The following is a 19,359-nucleotide window of genomic DNA, read 5'->3' on the forward strand; positions in this document are numbered from 1 at the left end:
GGGGGAAAATATCTTAGTATTGAGGTACCTCATTCTTAACCTGGACCTCAGACAATGTATCCAATTCTAATTCCTTCTCTATCCACTATAACGGTGAGGAGAGGCACCTGTGGGTTACTAAACACCTTCAAGAAACACCTCAGGAAAGGCAGGTTATGACTTGAACGTGCATCCCCTATGTCATCAGATAGATGTACACTGAATCCTCCACAGCACTCGGTGCTCTGCTGTGGACAGCAGTCAACAATGTCTATCACCCCCCAAGAAGCTGCAAGTTCATCACTGCAACACACTGCTGCATTCATCTCCTTTAGCACCACCCCCATCCTGCCCTTCCCCAGGGTCAATGAAATTAAAAGACGCTTACTCCTTGGAAGGAAAGTTATGACCAACCTAGATAGCATATTAAAAAGCACAGACATTACTTTGCCAACAAAGGTCCGTCTAGTCAAGGCTATGGTTTTTCCAGTGGTCATGTATGGATGTGAGAGTTGGACTGTGAAGAAAGCTGAGCGCCAAAGAATAGATGCTTTTGAACTGGGGTGTTGGAGAAGACTCTTGAGAGTCCCTTGGACTGCAAGGAGATCCAACCAGTCCATCCTAGAGGAGATCAGCCCTGGGATTTCTTTGGAGGGAATGATGCTGAAGCTGAAACTCCAGTACTTTGGCCACCTCATGCGAAGAGTTGACTCACTGGAAAAGACTCTGATGCTGGGAGGGATTGGGGGCAGGAGGAGAAGAGGAAGACAGAGGATGAGATGGCTGGATAGCATCACCGACTCTATGGACATGAGTTTGGGTAAACTCCAGGAGTTGGTGGTGGACAGGGAGGCCTGGCGTGCTGCGATTCATGGGGTCGCAAAGAGTCGGACACAACTGAGCGACTGAACTGACTAACTGAACCCTAAGCATCATATTTGCATTTTCCAGATCTTCAAAAAAGTACCTGGGTGTATGCTGGAAGTACCAACTGGTACAACCCTTATGGAGTACAGTTTGACTACACCCATCAAAATCATATAAGCAATTTCCTTTAATCTGGCAATTCTGCTTTTAATATTTTTCCTCCAGATATATCCACATACTTGCAAACTGGTAAAAGTGCAATGTGCAAGTTTATTCTCTGCTGAGGTTTATACAAAACATTCGGGAAAGGTGTGTGTCAATGTGGGATTAATAAAACAGATCTTAGTTTACCCATCTGATCCAGTATTATGCAGACATAAAACAGATGAGCAAAGCTTGCATACTGATGTGCACAGTGACTAAGATACACCGCTAACAGTGTGTCTAATATATTATTACTTTTTAAAAGGAAAAAATAACCAACATATGTACCTGGCCAGCATATTCATTTAAAATAACCTCTGGAAGGACACAAAAGAAACTGGTAACACTAGCTGTTCCTGGGGAGAGGAACTAGATGGCTGGGGACAAAGGGCTCCCCTTTTGCTCGTCTTAAATTTTACGTCATGAATGTGCTGATTTATTCAAGAAAAGGTAAGATACTTATTTATTTAAAATGTATTTTATTTTTGGTTGTGCTGGGTCTTCACGGCTGCGTGAGGGTTTTCTTTACTTGCAGAGAGTGGGAGCTACTCTTCACTGGGGTACACGGGCTTCTCTTTGCAGCGGCTTCTCTTGTTGCAGTTCCTGGGCTGGTGGGACCCGGGCTTAGTTGCTCCGAGGTGTGTGAGATCGAACCTGTGTCCCCTGCATTAGCAGGCGGATTCTCAACCACTGGCCCACCAGGGAAATCCCTAAGTAAGATATTTAAATTGCTGCAAATGAATCTGTGACAATATCTTCATTCTCATGAAAAAGGACAGCATGTGGGAATGCTGTGGAGCCCTGCAAGCCTTACAATTAACTGGGAGGCACAGCTGGTCACAAGAGGCCTTAGAGATACTTATTTTGTGTGCATGGAAGTTGTGCAAGCCCTAGCTTGAAACTTTCACAAGGACTGCATCTCTGCTGCGCACCTCTTCTCACAGCCTCATGTGATTTGGTTTTTGTCAAAATCCAAAGAGAAGAAGGAGAACAGAGAAAATGTTCTTCTTCACTCCTCATTCACAACTGAAATCAAAAGCAGGGTAGAATCTGAAGAACCAAAGTATCTGGAGGGTAAGGCAGAAAGCCAGTCTACTTCCAAACTCCACTCCAGGGTAATAATAAAGCATTCTCAAACTGATCCCAGGCTTAACTCAGCTGCTAGTGTCATCCCATAGGGTTCCAGGCACCCAAACTACTGTACACTCAGAGCAGATCTCAACAAACTGGGCCCACTAGTGGCGGCTGGAAAGAAAACTTTAAACACTAGCGGATAAACCTTTAATGCAGAAGGATCCAATTAGCTAAAGGGAAGGTTTAATTTTTTTGGTCTATGAAGGAACTTGGGGTTCTAGAAGTATATACAGGAACACTAGTTTATCATCCTTGGGCAAAAACTACATTCAAGTCCTTAACAACATCCTCAATGTCTCTCTCTTATCATTAAAGTAAATTAGAAGTCAGCTTCAGGGTAACCTAGAACCACAACAGGGATACTATTTCAATATAGCACCTCCTCTAGGCCAGAAACTCACTGTGAGGCTTTCTTTATTTTAACGTGTAAAACAAAATCTAGAGGCTTTATCAGCTTCACGTCCTCCAGCACGATGAAGGATCTAGCACAGCAAAGGGGCTTCCCTGGTGACAGTCAGTAAAGAATCTGCCTGCAATGCAGGAAACCCAGATGTGATCCCCGAGTCAGGAGAAACTCCTGCAGAAGGAAGTGGCAACCCACTCCAATATTCTTGCCTCCAGTATACAGCCCATAGGGTTGCAAGCATTGGACACAAATTAGCAACTTAACCACCATCACCACAGCAGAGCAAAGGAGTCTCAGAATTCTGGAATGCAAATGAAGTGTTCTAATTTAATAAAAATGTATGTGGATAGTGTTGACCAATGAGTAATCGCTTCCTTCTATTAAAGAGATTACAGGCAGGCAGAGAGACTGAGAACCACATTTAGCTCTGCCATCAATACACAACACCCTTCCACCCTTATCTAAACTTCAAAATCAGAAATAAGAATGAATTTTCTGCACCTGTAAGGCTGTTAAGCCTTTGTAAAAACTGTTGGATGTTCTTTTTTCAAGCTGAATGGCACAAAATAGCAACTGATATATAAATACATGCAAATCTCATTTTTTCAGACTCATTCTAGCAAAAGAAGGAAGACATTACTTACGGGGTTGATTTATAGGAAGACTCTGGATACGGTCGCTTCTCGTTCACTTTACCATTGGCTGAGTAGGCCACCGGGCTGTCCACTCTCTCCACATAGTCTGAGAGGGGAGGGGGCATGTCTTGTGCACCTGCAGAAACGTTTTTAACCTAAGGAAACAGTGCCAAGAGACTCAGTTATTACTCAGCCTGCAACTTAAAGGGGGAAAGAAATGGAAGAAAAATATCATATATAAAATTATCTAATGTTTACTGGGCTCATTAAATACTATTAACCTATCTGATGACCTCGTTATTATATAGTGTTAATAGTCAAATTAGCACAGAAATGGTGCTATTGTTAGTTTAACAAATCCAGAATCAATTACAAAGAAGAAAAAAAAATCCTAATTATCTGATTCTCATCCTGACGTGATTAGATGAAATAATTATCCACCCCATCTTAAGAAGACTAATCTCATTTTATCTGGCCCTCGAGTAACAGTGAGAATTTTCATTTCTAGCAAGTTCTAAGTAATGCTGATGCTGCTGTCTGAGCACCACTCTTGGAAAACCACTAATCCAGGGCAAAGAATATTGGTTCTTCTTAATCCATTCACCCTAAACATGGCATTTTAAAGCTACATTAAGAAGCCCAGGAGCTTTCCTGGTGGCTCAGTGCCTGCCAATGCAGGAGACCGGGTTTGATCCCTGATCTGAGAAGATCTCACATGCTCCAGAGCAGCTAAGCCCGGGTGTGCCACACTATTGAGCCCATGCTTCACAACGAGAGAGAACTAGAGAGCAGCCCACAACACTGAGAACTAGGAGACAGTAGGCCCCATCCTTTATAACTAGAGAAAAGTGTGTAAAGCAACAAAGATCCAGCACAAACAAAAACACATAAAAATTTTTAAAAAGCCCAAACTGATTTCTGACTTAGTCATAAAAGATCTGCTTATTCGCCCCCTACGTTTTCAATGGCTCTACCACTAATAGCCTATACGGTATAGCCAGAGCATCACTGCCTTCTCTACCTTCCCTCCTATTCCATGCTGACTCGTGAGTGGATCTGTCCTAAGAACTAATACACAGTGGAGATCATGCCTTGTTAACATGAAAGGTTTCCCAGAGAACCTTTGGGAGAAAATCTACATATAATAATCATAACCAATTAGAGTTTTACCATTGTCTATTAGGTTTCATGCAGTAGATCTAAGACTTTAAATTTCACCTAAAAATCTTCACATATTAATTACTCTGCTATAAAAAGTAACTGCTAAGCCCAGACAAGTCAGAGTTGTTTCAAAGTAAGGGAATAAAACTACGGTGGGAGGGGGGGATAACTCAAAAAATTATTTCCATGAAAAAGGTCAATTTTTCAAAAATAGCACTGGTGGGACTCTTTTAGCTTGGTGATGAGAACAGCAGCATCCAATTATAATACCTCGGTTCACTCCAGATCTGCTGACTACAAGTTCTAGAAAGCCTCAATCACTTCATCTGCAAGACATGGAGAAGCTACCTGCTTCATAAAGTTGTTCTGACAAAATGAGATGACAAGGTATCACAGCACGGGGCCTTTGTGACCACAATAAAAACTCAGGAGATGCTGGTTTCTGGAATCAGAGCTGTTGGAACTGAACAAAGAATTTTTACAAGTATTTGAAGGGGACAAGAGACTTTTAATGGGTTGTTTTGCAATGTAAGTCTTTGCAATGAGATTCAGCATCAACACAGTGCAGTTCCCGGCCACCCACGCACACTTTACATCTTGCTATCCATAAAGCACAGCATTAAAACTTGACCTGCTTCTTTCCTATCTCTGCTCTATCACCTGTTACAAGATATTTATTTATCCACCCCTTGAAGTACATAGAGGTATTTATTCTTGATTGTTTAGTATTCCCATGACTCAGAGAGGAATGGAATCATTTCCTTCTGAAAGTGGAGTTTGGCAGCAACTGGGAAACCAGTGGGTGGATTACCAGGGAGTGTGCTCAGATCCCACCACAGGGAGTCGGGTGGGAACCATTCCTGGGGCCCACTGAATTCTTGAGGACTTGACAGCATCACCAAGCTTCACAGGCAGAGGCTCGGTCAAGCCAAAGGCATATTAGGTTTAAAAAGACCTCCTTTTCTCAAAAACCCACTTAACTCTTCTCCAGGTTTCTTTCCTCTCTACAAATTTAGCAGAGGGTGCAGAGCTCATGGATTTCCTACCGATCCGTGGCAAACCGGAAACCAAAACCTCCCCAAAGAGGCGTCTGAGAATCTCTGCAGAGACTTCTCACTGCCCAGGAGGGAAAGCCCTTCCTCCTTTCTTTGCCAGCTAATCCTTAACTAGACTTCCAGTCCTGACTCACTACCAAGTAGCAGTCATGCCACCACCTCCCGGGGCCTTCCCCACATGCCCCCTGCTGGGAGAGGCCCCTCCCTCTCCTCCTGGCCCGCCAGCACCTGTGCACACACCTCCCACCAGAGCACATGTGTAATGAAGACAGAACTGTTTACGCACAGGGTGCCGCTGCTCCCACGTGTCCAATTGCAACAGGCAGTGGACCGCTCTTTAAGCCACCATCGTCTGCTTGCTTACAGCATGCCACGTACTGAATGAGGGATCATTCAGTAGGCACACCTTTACAGGTAAAGTCAGGGGGTCCCTCTACCTGTAAAGTGATCTTTATCTAACACTCTATCTGTAAGCAGGTAAGCGAGGGCATCCCTGCAGAAAAAGAACCAGGACTGGTTTTCCTGACGTAAGAGAGGCCATTCGTGATCTAAGCGTGGCCACAACGCTCACCCTCACGCAGATCTCAGTAATTAACCATCTTGAGGGAACCAAGGCATGCAGGAACAGAAAAAAGACACTCAAACAACAGTGCAGTGATAAAGCAGGGTTCTAGTTCCTCCTCAAGGGATACACAACATATCTCTGAGTTTGTCCTAGTTCCTCCTCACAGGATACGCAACGTATCTTTGAGGTTCGCGTGAACTAAGGCTCCCAGCCAGGTGGAGGATGGAATGATGTCGACACTCCCGACTTCAATCAACTAACGCCTGGACTCGTCAACCTCTGCCCCATATTCCATACCGAATTCTCCTCTGCTCAAGCCCCTTCACAAATACACAGGTACCCTTTGCTTAAAACTTATTCTTAAAACTTCCTCAATTTCGCTGTTCAGAAAGATGCTGCTTCTGAAAAGATCCCCAGTGTTCTCCTTACTCGCTCCAAGTAACAGTAAATTCTTCCTTCTCCTTATCAATGGCTTGGTTGTGTCTTTAACTCAGCACCCACCAAGAGGTGAACCCAATTTTCAAGTAACAATACTAGGTACTCCCTGAAGGAGGACGCAAGGGCTCAGGGTGCCAGGACAACTTTCTCAAGGACCTACACCTGGTAAATGGAAACGTGGGATTTAAATACTTGAAAGCCTCGGCTTCAATCCACTGCCTCTCCCTGCCTCCTTCCTCTTCGACTCCTGCCCAGCCCAGGACCTGGCGAAAAGCAGGAGCCTGGGGTCTGCTGCATAAACCTCTGCTCTACTGCCTTATCAGATGAGCTCTTCTGGGCTGAACTCCTTTATCTCCTACTAGAGTCAGCAGAACTGCAGAGCCTGACCACTGACTTTACCTTCCAGTACAAGTGTTTTGTTACTTCAACCTTTTTCACACATATGCACAAAAAATTTCAAGGCTGTGCTCGCTTTGGTGGAGCAATACTCTGGTAGCTGCAATGCAAGAGACCAGGGTTTAATCCCTGGGTCAGGAAGGTCCCCTGGAAAAGGAAATGGTGACCCACTCCAGTGTTCTTGCCCGGAGAATTCCATGGACAGAGGAGTCTGGTGGGCTACAGTACATGGGGTCGCAAAGAGTCAGGCAAGATTGAGTGACTAACACTTACTTCAGTTCAGTTGCTCAGTCATGTCCGACTCTTTGCGACCCCATGAATCGCAGCTCGCCAGGCCTCCCTATCCATCACCAACTCCCAGAGTTCACTCAGACTTGCATCCATCGAGTCAGTGATGCCATCCAGCCATCTCATCCTTGGTCGTCCCCTTCTTCTCCTGCCCCCAATCCCTCCCAGCATCAAGGTCTTTTCCAATGAGTCAACTCTTCGCGTGAGGTGGTCAAAGTACTGGAGTTTCAGCTTTAGCATCATTCCTTCCAAAGAAATCCCAGGGTTGATCTCCTTCAGAATGGACTGGTTGGATCTCCTTGCAGTTCAAGGGACTCTCAAGAGTCTTCTCCAACACCACAGTTCAAAAGCATCACTTCGGCGCTCAGCCTTCTTCACAGTCCAACTCTCACATCCAAACATGACTACTGGAAACACCATAGCCTTGACTAGACGGACCTTAGTTGGCAAAGTAATGTCTCTGCTTTTGAATATGCTATCTAGGTTGCTTACTTACACTAAAATTAGAACAATACAGAGAAGATTATTAGCATAGCGCCTGGGCAAGGATGACATGCAAACATGTGATGTGTTAAGTATTTCTGACAAAAATGCCCAGCCAGACTTAAAGATGAATAAGAAGTACCTTGTCCTTGAAAGGAGTTAAGTGTCTAGAGGCAGAGGCAAAATGTGTTTGTAAAACAGGGAGTAAGGTCTTCCCCGAAGAAGCTAAAATATGACTTTTTCTCACGGTACCAATGCGAAGTGAGTATAAACCTCTGCTTTCAAAGGACAGTGGGAGGAGGAGGGGAAGCCACCAGTATCAGTCATTATATGAGTCCTCAACCTATGTGTGCTGTGGTGAGAACAGGGATTTCCGAGACTCACTGCTATTACTGATAGGATCCCAAGCCAGCCCACAATGCCCACGAAAGGCAGCTAAAGTTCTTTAAACAAACAACAACAAACAACCCTATCATTTTCATAACTATAGGAAGTTTTAGAACCTGAGAAAAATTTGGCTTAATTCTAAACAGTAAATGGTGAAGTCTTCCTCAAGGAACTTCAGAGCAGGTCTAAGAAATTAGGGGCAAAAGAAAGCAGGGTGAAAAACAAAATTCTGCAAGATTTGTCTTCTACTAAGTACTGAGGGGAAAGAAAAGTTTGAGAGTCAAGCAAACGGCCGGAATTTGCAGCTGTGAGGCTAAGAAGAGCCTTGGGCCTGAGGGTGATCCACCCCCAGACTCTCTGGGAAGGTGGAGTGGTGAGGGAAAAGGATGTTGCCGGCCCAGAAATTCACAGGGCAGCACCCAGCTGGCAGCTCTTCACTAGGATCTGCCTGGAGAGTTCCTGGTCCAAGTGGCACCCCTACCCCACAGACAGAGTTTTTTTCATATACAATGGAAAGACAAGACAGCAGAAGACACTCAGAGAGGCTGAGGTGGAAGAAGATCGCTAACCAATCCGAGTCCCAAACAGGCACTCTACAGAGGCTAAATTCCAAAAGGACAGGCACTCTCATCGACCATGTTTAGGAATAAGAGTTATTAACTTAAAATGGCAGCAAGTTTTACTAGGAGTCATACTCCAATCAAGAAAGACATTTCTAAAATGTCAAAATGAAATAAATTCCAGTGAAATAATTTCAAAAGATCTTCACAAGAGGCAGTTATATTGAGGACAACATTTTGTTCAGAATTTAATTATACTCATTAGAAGTGGTCTATGCCACTTGTGGAAAAAAAAAAAAAAAAACACTTTGTAACACCTAACATCTAACAGCCCTTGGAGAATTAATGAAAACATCGCACATCCCTGTGGGGTGCCAAGGGAGGGGCACACACAGGGCTGCTCAGCACAGCTCTCCTCCCAGGACCTGCTGGCACTGAGCCTTCCTCCCCGGGACGAGGATGGAGCTGCTAAACCAGGCAGATCAACATTTGTGGTGCACGAGCAAGCCTCTCCACCTTGAAGTCAGGGATGGAATTGATTGAAAAGGTCAAGGGAAAAAAAAAAAAGGTCAAGAGTGTTTTAGATCAATTCTCTCCTCTAAAAGAAAGTTGGGGAAAATCCTTTCTCTCCACACAAATCATCTAGAATTAGTACAAGCAGAAAGGACCAACAAAAGCCATGCCCCATTTTGCTCTTGGTTCCATCTGCATTGCAAGCTGCTCACACAACACAGGAAGAGAGTCAGACTGGACCAGCATCCCACTGGTGCAGCATCTGACAGAAGGCATCCACCTCTAAGGAGGGGAGGAAAGTGCGCATGCCAGGCAAAACCTGACCCCACTGGTTCCTCACCACTGCCCAGTGAGATACAACTATCTTCACACTCAGATGGGGAAATTCGGCCTCTAAGGTTCAGTTAACTTGCTCTAGGTCACACAGAAGGTGACAAGGTGGAAGGGGGATGTAAACCCAGCCCACCTGTCTCCGAGCTCAGCTATTTCTGCCGTAAGAAATGATACCTCAGTAATCTAAACATGGCACGAAGCACCCATCTCATCTGGGCACGGACTATTCCCTGTAAGAAAAGGAACCATCCTCACAGCCTTACCCACCCGAATGAGATACAATGTGAATTCATTTTGAAGAGCCTTATTTGCCTACCAGACTATGGTTCTGGACACAAAATTACTGTGAATATGTGCACCGGTCATCTTACCTTTGTTTACGTCCGTGTAGGAACACCACTCTCAAACAGGGGGGGCTGTTTCTGCTTGGTGATTAAAGGGAGAAATAAACCTGATGTCGGGGGAGGAGCGCCTTCAACTCCAGTTTTACAACCTGAGGTTTTGTACTCCAGTTTTACAATGTGAGGCCCACCTCCCCTGCCATTTGCCCCGGTACTACAAGTTTTCAAAACATGAAGTGGTCCAACTCGTTTTTCCTGTTTTCTGATATTTTACATTGGCAGATGCTCCCCCAACAGGAGCCTCTGGAAAGGCTCTGCCCCGGGAAAGTTCCCTCAGACTTTTCTCCACCCTCGGTGGCTTGAAGGCAAACGCTCCCAAATACACTTATCCCACAAAGGAAGAGATCATGGACTAGGCTTGAGAGTCTGATTGATTTACATTGATCAGGTGGCCCTGGGGAGTTAGCAAACACAACGGTCCCTATCCAGACACAGGCTGCCCATAGGTGACATACACCAGCAAAGGGGAATTCTGAAGCTCTGAAAGAGTCAGTGAATTGCTAGAGCTTTGGAAGGGGTGAGGCGGAGAAGCTTACACTCAGTGAGTGATCCCATTCGAGGCCCCTGGCTCTAGCAAGGGAGGCCGTGGAGCAGACTGCGTTTGCACACTCGTGCGTCTTGTGCCGGCCTCCCCAGCAGCTGTGTCACAGGCACAGCACACCTTAGCTCTCTGAGCCGATGCCAGTCACCACCTGGCCTTCCAAATCCCCTTCGGTTTCCTACAGCACTCCCTACAACCTCAGCATGTTCTAAGTTTGCCCTGCCTGGAAAAGCCCACGTGCATACCTTAAATCAAAACCCCCTGGGCTGGCAGGACTAAGGCTGCAGTCCGGCTCCACGGAACAGTGTGGAGTATTCTCACAGCGTGGTCCCCAGACCAGCAGCATCAACGTCACCTAGGAACTCAGAGATGCAAGTTTTCAGGCCCCATTTCAGATCTGCTGCAGGAGAAACAGGGGTGGCTGGGGGGAGGTCTGAGAACCACTGATGGAGCGGGGAGGGGGTTTCCTCTACGTCACAGACAATTGCCCTGTTTAGAACATTATACCTATATTTAGAATTGACTCAGTTATTGAGTGCTGGATTTCCCTGGTGGCTCAGACGGTAAAGCGTCTGCCTACAATGTGGGAGTTTGATCCCTGGGTTGGGAAGATCCTCTGGAGAAGGAAATGGCAACCCACTCCAGTACTCTTGCTTGGAAAATCCTGTGGACAGAGGAGCCTGGTAGGCTACAGTCCATGGGGTCGCAAAGAGTCAGACACGACTGAGTGACTAAACTATGTGTAACTATATTGAGTGCTGGAAATCTAGGAATCCCTGCTTTCAGAGCCCAAGAGACACTCAGCAGCTCCAGTACTGCTCACCTTCCATCACAACAGTCTACGCCAGCTCCCCAGGATGCCCTGGACAGACAGGGCCTCTGTCCTCCACGCTGCTGGGCTCTGAAGGTCAGTCCCGAGATAGGACGCTTGCACTCTTGTTCCATTTCACCCCAGCCGAAGGCACAGATAACAGCAAAACCTTTGCCAGGGGCAGAGCCCAGTATACCAGTTGTCGGCAGCCCACAGGACTGCTTTCACGTTAAAGAACACTTGGACGTATGACTGAAAATAAAAGTTACTCGAGTTTCTTCAGCTGTCTAACTCTGACTACCGCCACCGCCCCATCCTAGTCCCCTGCTCCGCCTGGGTGGAAGGAGATGAGATGCAGAGCCTGCCTACACCTTTCAGAAAAACATCTGTTCTTATCTCATAGCAACCTTTCAAGTAAGAGAAAGAACAACAGTTTAACAACTGCAACCAACCATGAAATGTATTTATATTTTGGGTATTCTTACCCAAGCTCCTTTGTTCCATGCCATCACTGCAAATACTAACACAATTATTCCTCTAGCTAAAATTGATTGGGAATTAATAAATTATGTGTTGGCCCTGACCTAAGCCCTTTCACTGTTACAAGATCAGCATATTCTGTGGATGGAACTTCTATTTTCCCGATGTACACAGAAGAATCTACTAAATGAACAGGCAAAGTGATTATCTTCATCGGAGTCCAAAGAAACCAAAAACTAGCCAATGCTGACCACAAGGACAGTGTTCAGGACCCTGCCTCTTCTCTACACCCAGCCAGATCCTCCCCACTGGCTCCTACCCTAACAGGTAAGTGCTGGGAACAACATTGTAACAGTCCTGCGTCCCAATGTGAAAGCCTTAGAGACTTCTAGAAATAAGGCTAACTATCACACTTGTTAACTTTTAGATCTAAGCATTTCCTACTTAAAAATAGGCTCGTGTTTAACCATCTTCACTTACTATTCTGTAACAATGGAGAAACAGTTGATGGGATGTTCTCTCCAAATATAGTCTGTTCTTGCTTCTGACATAAATCATGTGGCAAGATTTGTGCAAGAAAATGTGCAACTTAGGAGACAGGCATAAAACACTCCCTGAAAACTGGCACGCTGATTTGTGGTAGGGAAAAGCACTTTTCACACATATTACCTCATTTTAACGTTCGTGCTATTAACTGAACTATTTCCCCCAATTCTACTGGCAAAGAAAACGGAGGCTCGGAGATCTGAGAGGCAAACACGCCAAAAAAACACAAGTTATAAAGGCAAATGTAAGACTTATTCTGCTGGTAAGTATGTCAGGCTTAAGACAGATTGGTGAAGCCCTCTGCAAAGCTCAGTGTCCCCTCGTGTAAGGAGAGTATCCACACTGTAAAGACTGCACTTAGGACTGTCAGAATAATGTACAGAGTGGCTACACCTATAATGGCTATTTAGGAAATGGTGGCTCCTACCTTGCTTTTACTGTAACTTAAAATTTTTTTTGGCTGCACCATGCAGCATGCTTGGGATCTCAGCTTCCCGACTGAACCCATGGTCCCTGCAGTGGAGCTCAGAGTCCTAGCCACTGGATCTCCAGGACAGCAGCTACTGTGACTCTTTTAAAAACTTTCTTGCCGAAATTAAGACCGTGGAGCTCACTTCCCAAATCAGCCTGACATACTACACTGAAGACTACTGAGACAGCAGAGTCTAAACCCCTGGCCCCCGTGCACCGAGTCACCACCAAGTCTCCGCTTACTGCTGTGCCCACCTCGTAGGGCTTCAGCCTCCTTCGTGTAAGTCCACTGAGACAGACTGGACGACCTGAGGGCCCATGCCGCTCTTAGACTCTGTTTTCTTTTACTTCACCAAAGCAAAACCAAAAGTTATTCACAGGAGCACCTAAAAACAAAGTGCTTAACTTCTAGCAACTATTTCGCCAGAATATCGCAGGTATCAACTACCAGCTAAAACTAATTTCAGGTACACACATCTTACAGTCAGTTCTTTAATATTTACTGTAGGTGTGTGCTTTTCCAAAGCCAGATCCCAAGTTCTAAGAATTTACTCTACAGCAAATGAAGATGTATGTACTGATATTTATATTTATGACCTTCTGAAAATGCAGGTGGGGGAAGACAGATTTGAACACAAAGATTAACATATATCACTCATATTCATGGGTGTTAGGGTATCAGCCCCTCCAACTTCAGCTCCACTGTTCACCCATGGCTGAACAGTCTGTGTACCAGCATTCTCATTGTGCTGGTGGGACACAGCTCCTCAGACCACGGTCCCCTCTCCTTGTGTGAGACCAAGCTGGAAGAGACAGAAAGGGATCTGAGCAGTCTGACACCCTCCAGGAGCAGCCAACAAATACTGAGGGGCACTGAGGTGAGACACAAGCCAGCAGAGTACTAAGGGGCACTGGGGTGAAGCAGGCCCATTCAAAGCTTCTCAGAAACTCATCCACAGCTACTTAAGTCGCGCTTTCCATTTAAACCTGGTCAGATGACACAGACATAAAAAATAAAAGGGCAATTACAATTAATCCGTGTAGTGCAGGGACTTCCCTGGTGGGCTAGTGGCTAAGACTCTGAGCTCCCAGTGCAGGGGGCCTGGGTTCTATCCCTGGTCAGAGAACTGGATCCCACACGCTACAACTAAGAGTTCACATGCCCCACTAAAGATCCCACACACAGCAGCTAAGACCCAGCATATCAAATAAATAAACAAAAATAAAATAAGTAAATATTAAAAAGAAAAATCCACATAGCACATATTCAGGTAGTATCATCTACAGAGTAGTTTCCATAGAAACCATCTCCCCATTCCACACAGTAACTATGGCAACCGCCACAAGCCAGATGATGTGTGAAGGGCCCTGTCCGGGCACAGTGCTCAGTGTGAGAATGGCCACCTGACCCAGGCCTACTCATTCATCAGCGCCTCCTCTCCCGGTCAGTCTTAGGTAAAGCACTGATATGAAAAACTCAAGAGTTCTAAGTAGCTGCTTTCTGCTCGACTTCTATGTGAGAAAATGAAGCCTACCAGGCAGGAGGGAATTAAGATGAGAAAGCAGATCCCAATGGCCTTGAAGTCCTGACTCTAGCTGTTCCTGATACACAGCCACGTGGCTAAGTTGTTTCAACTCTTTCTAGGTTTCATAAATCACCATCTGAAATGCTGCAGATAAATTCCTTTTTACCTCTCCTAATTTAAGCTCTGTTTTTGTCAACTATAACGGGTACTCATGCAACTCATGCAGAATTCTTTTCTGCACAATCAGCTGTTTTCCTTTCACTCTCCCTGTAAGGCAGACAGCTATATTTTACTGGTCTTCTTCATTTTCCCATAGGCATCTCACATTCGTCTTCAGTGGCAGACCAAATAATAACAGTCAATTTCATAGATAAGAAAACTGAGGATCAGAAGGGTTAATCTGTTTACCCAAGAGTGCTGGAATCAGGACTCGAACCCAGAGCTTTAGGGTCCACCACTGTTCCTCTACCAGGAATTGTCTCCAAACGAGGCTTCCCTGACATACACAAAGGTTAAAAAGAACAGAACTGATCTTAAGAGTCACAGCGAAAGCAGGGAAGCTGGAATTCAAACCCTGGCATTTTACCTCCCTGATACACTGCTTCTAAGTAGAGAGGCCAGCACACAGAGCAAGAGTGGAGGAAAGGGGAAGACTACCAGTCCTTCAGGGCTGTTCACCTGAGACTAAACAAGGTGTCCTCTAAAGCAATGCTACCCTTCAGAGCTGGTAAGTACACTCAGGGCACCGGCAAGGAAGTCTGCTCAGTGGGAGAACATCTGAGGATATCTACTCTGCTCACAGTGGAACCAGAGTCCCTTTCCTAGCACCGAGAAGCGCTTCAGCCATGCGATCAAGACAACAGAAACAGAAAGGAACACATCGTGGTCTTTTTGAATGAAAGCAGGGGAGGCCCGCCAGGACAGGTCACCTCTGGGAGCAGGCAGAAGCAGGTGGGGAGGATGGTGAAAAACACAGGCTAATGTAACTGAGACCTAGTAATGTAGGCTGTATGGCAGGATGATGGGTGTTCGTGATGAAACAAATCGACAAATACAACGAGAAGGTTATGAATGGACCAAAGACAACAAGGTCATGAACAAAGAATGGGGAAAAACCCATTTCTGTGCACTCAAGTCCAATTAAAGAGAGAGAATACATAAGCATTAAAGCTTTCCCTGAAAGCACTTTCGCGTGGAAATGCTCAACTGGGGCTCCAATCCTGGTTTTGTCACATTATGTGAGCCTAGGCACATAGTGGGGGAAGGAGAAGGTGGGATGAATGGAGAGACTGACATTGAAACATATGGATGGCCCGTGGGAATTTGCTGCATGACTCAGGGAGCCCACAGACACACGCTGCTCTGTGACTCCCTAGACGGGTGGGATCGGGTGGGAACTGGGAGGTTCCAGAGGGAGGAGATGCGTGTGTGCGCCTATGGCTGATTCATGTTGATGTGAGGCAGAAGCCAGCACAATACTGTGGAACAGTTGTCCTCCAGTTGAAAATAAATTTAAAAATAATAATAATGCTTTCTGTTTATATAATAGCAAAGTTACCCTCAGCATCAATTTTCTCCATTTTCAAAAAACGCTACATACTTACTGTAAGAAAATGACTTTATTATTACGTAATTATTCTGGTCAAAAATTGGAAAAAACCTAATACATAACAATACAGACTGGTCAAATACATCTCTCCAGTGGAATTTTACTACAAAAGGTGTGTACAACCAGAATTTCACACATTGCTGATAGCTGTATAAACTGGTACATCTCCTTTGAAGGGCAATTTCTCACTATCTATCAAAATTACAGACGTGTGTGTATATATACCCCTTAACTCGGTAATACTAAAGGAAAGTCAGCCTACAGAAGTATATACATGGACAAACATGTTTACAAGGCATACCAAGCTTTTTTTTTTTAAAATCCTATCATTGTCTGTAACATTAAACAACAAATGCACCCACCAATGAGAATGATTACATAAACCATGGTACATCCATACCACGAAGAGGCTATCAAGTGGTGAGGAAAGATCACCAAGACACACTGTAGGACTTTCCTAATGTTCCAGGGATTAAGAATCCTCCTGCCAGTGCAGGGGACACAGGTCTGATCCCTGATCCGGAAAGATGCCACATGCTGTGAAGCAACTAAGCCCACCTGCCACAGCTACTGAGCCTGCCTGCTGCAAGCAGAGAGAGCCCGAGAGCAGCAACAAAGACCCAGCTCAGCCGAAAGTAAATGAGTAAATAAACAAAATGATTCCACAAAAAGGACCCTGTTGGGAATTCCCCAGTGGTCCAGTGGTTAAGAATCTGCCGTGCAATGCAGGGGACTCAGGTTTGATCCCTGGTCAGAGAACTAAGGTCCCACACGCTGCAGAGCAAATAAGCTCACACACAACTGGAGAGTCCACGTGGCACAACGAAGACCCAACACGGCTGAGTAAATAAATATTTTATTTTTTAAAAAAGGACACACTGTAAAGCAAAAGGGTGAGGTGCAGACAGAATGGTGCGATCACTACGTTACTTCTGCATAAAAAAGCAGGGAGTGTATTTTTTTTAATTTTATTTTCAGGAAATAAAGCACTGAAAGGAATTATAAGACACTAAGAAGAGCACTTAGGAGTGTGGGAGAGGGTGGGAAAGATACCTGGAAATAGACAAATGGAAACACAAGGATGGGAGGCAGACTGCCCTGTTTTGTGGTTTTCTGTTTGGGTTTTTTTTTTTTTTGAAAAATTATAATTCTGGCCATGGATTTTTTTTTTTAAAGGAGTAATTAGAAAGCTTTTATCTTGTCAAAACATACAAAAATAAAAACATATCACATCGACCAATCCAACAACATAAATGAGTCTCACAGCATTATGTTGAATGGACACAAAAGCACACAGCACATAATTTCATTTATGTGAAGGTTAAGAATAGGCGAATCTAACTGATATGAGCGAAATAAGAGGAGTCATCACCCCCTAGGGGATACTGACCAAGAGGCATGAGGAAACCCTGGACTCTGGAATGTACTATATCTTGATTTAGGTGCTGATTGCAAATGGGCTTATATGTGTAAAACTTCACCAAGCCATACAATTAAACTTAGTGTACTCAATGTCCTTTATTCTGTGTGTATATGGATATATGTTACACTTCAGTAAAAGTTCTTAACAGTATCAAAACTGTTTTTGAGGAGGGGACTTCCCTGGCAGTACAGCGGTTAAGACTTCACCTTCCAATGCAAGGGGTGGGAGTTCGATCCCTGATCAGGGAGCTAAGATCCACATGCCTCGAGGCCAAAAAATGAAAACATAAAACAGAACCAATACTGTAACAAAGTCAATAAAGACTTTTAAACATGGTCTACATTAAAAAAAAATCTTAAAAAAAATTTTTTTGAGGAATATTTAATGATGTGAAAACAAAGCCTCTAAGAGCAAGTTTAAAAAGGTAGAATTTGACACTGATAAGGACTGTAATCATACTTCTGAATTAGAATAAGCAATAGGAGAGGAAAAGGATTAAAGAAAATACACCAAAAAGGTAACTCTAGATGGCAGAAGTTTCTTCATACTTCACAGTATCTGAAAAATTATTCACAGTTACCAATCAGATAAATAATCATATATATACTTTTTAATTCAGAAAAAGTAACAATCTGGGGTTTAAGGATATAATAGAAAAAAATTAAGATTTAGAAGTTTAACTAAGAGCCTTTAAGCATTTAAAATACAACAATGTTGGTACAAACTTAACTGACTACAAAACATCCAGTGTGCAAACATGGCCTGTTTATTTTTACAAAGTACAAGATATCCAGAAAGGGGAGGAAAAAAAAAAAAAAACAGCCCTAAGATTCCGAAGGCAGGGAAACTATTGTGGTGGAGATTGAGAGACAGTAAATTAGAAAGTTGCAGGTTTTCTCACAGATAATACAAATGGGTTGAAACCTGCTTAAAAAACTCTGAAGGCTCAGCTTGTTGAGCTGATGCTTTGCTCTCTTAACCTAAAGATTTTAAAAAGCTAAGAAAGACAGTAAGATTTAATAATGAATTTCTAGACATACCCCAATGTATAGAGAAGGAGTAAACAAATATTCAGCAGGTAACTGTTCCTTCAACAAGTTTAGTAAGATACCCACCCCTACCCCAAACAACCCATTATTAGGATTTTATATATATATATGCTGCACACTGAACCCCAGAGAAGTGATGAAACAAGACAGCTGAAGTTAGGAGGTATATGGGAGTGGGGTAGGGTGAGAAGTCATGGATAAATTAAAAACTGGCAAGTATCTGCTGAAGCAAAGCCACTTTTTAGGGGGCATAAGAAAAACTGATAAGTCACCATTTTGGTCTCTTTAGAAAAATTCACTGGTTGTTAAGAACTTAAAGACCGAGATGTTTTGGGGAGGGAGGTGGGAGGGGGGTTCATGTTTGGGAATGCATGTAAGAATTAAAGATTTTTAAAATTAAAAAAAAAAAAAAAAGAACTTAAAGACCATTTACTACCATTCATGCTGCAAAATGCAGTGAATTTTTGTGTCAGAAATCCTGTCATAACAAATAGATTTAACAGACAGTCTAACATGTATACTATCATGTAAGAATTGAATCGCCAGTCTATGTCTGACGCAGGATGCAGCATGCTTGGGGCTGGTGCATGGGGATGACCCAGAGAGATATTATGGGGAGGGAGGTGGGAGGGGGGTTCATGTTTGGGAACGCATGTAAGAATTAAAGATTTTAAAATTTAAAAAAAAAAAAAATAGATTTAACAAACTCAACTTACGTAAAGCTACCTGTGTTCTCTTCATTTATCTGTAAAAGGATGTCCCTAATTGATTATGTAGTGTAAGAATAGTTGAAGATAGGCCAGAAGGACTATCTGTGAATTAATTATCCTGCTTATGTAGAAGAACAGTGATCACTGAAGAAAACTGATTGGTTGCTACCAGCCAGTTTAACTTATTCAAAGCCTCTGTTATTTTCTTGCATACCAAACTAGTGAATTAGTGGGAGAAGGCAATGGCACCCCACTCCAGTACTCTTGCCTGGAAAATCCCATGGGCAGAGGAGCCTGGTGGGCTGCAGTCTGTGGGGTCACTAAGAGTCGGACACGACTGAGCGACTTCACTTTCACTTTTCACTTTCATGCATTGGAGAAGGAAATG

The 19,359-nt window shown here is 44.1% G+C and overlaps 1 protein-coding gene and 1 non-coding gene across 6 annotated transcripts in view; one reads left to right on the forward strand and one right to left on the reverse strand.

Annotated features, from left to right (window-relative positions):
• The window catches only part of OCLN (occludin), a 48,628-nt gene that overhangs the window by 10,974 nt on the left and 18,295 nt on the right, over positions 1-19,359 (reverse strand). For all 5 annotated transcript variants that reach the window (XM_069556238.1, XM_069556240.1, XM_069556237.1 and 2 more), the window contains exon 5: positions 3,235-3,380. In XM_069556238.1, the coding sequence (XP_069412339.1) occupies positions 3,235-3,380 (146 nt within the window). The remainder of the gene's footprint in view (positions 1-3,234; positions 3,381-19,359) is intronic.
• On the forward strand, positions 7,608-7,711 carry LOC138422070 (U6 spliceosomal RNA). Its single transcript, XR_011249742.1, has one exon. It is a non-coding gene; the product is annotated as a U6 spliceosomal RNA (small nuclear RNA).

This window comes from Ovis canadensis, chromosome 16 (genome assembly GCF_042477335.2).
Source record: "Ovis canadensis isolate MfBH-ARS-UI-01 breed Bighorn chromosome 16, ARS-UI_OviCan_v2, whole genome shotgun sequence".
Classification (NCBI taxonomy): Eukaryota; Metazoa; Chordata; class Mammalia; order Artiodactyla; family Bovidae; genus Ovis; species Ovis canadensis.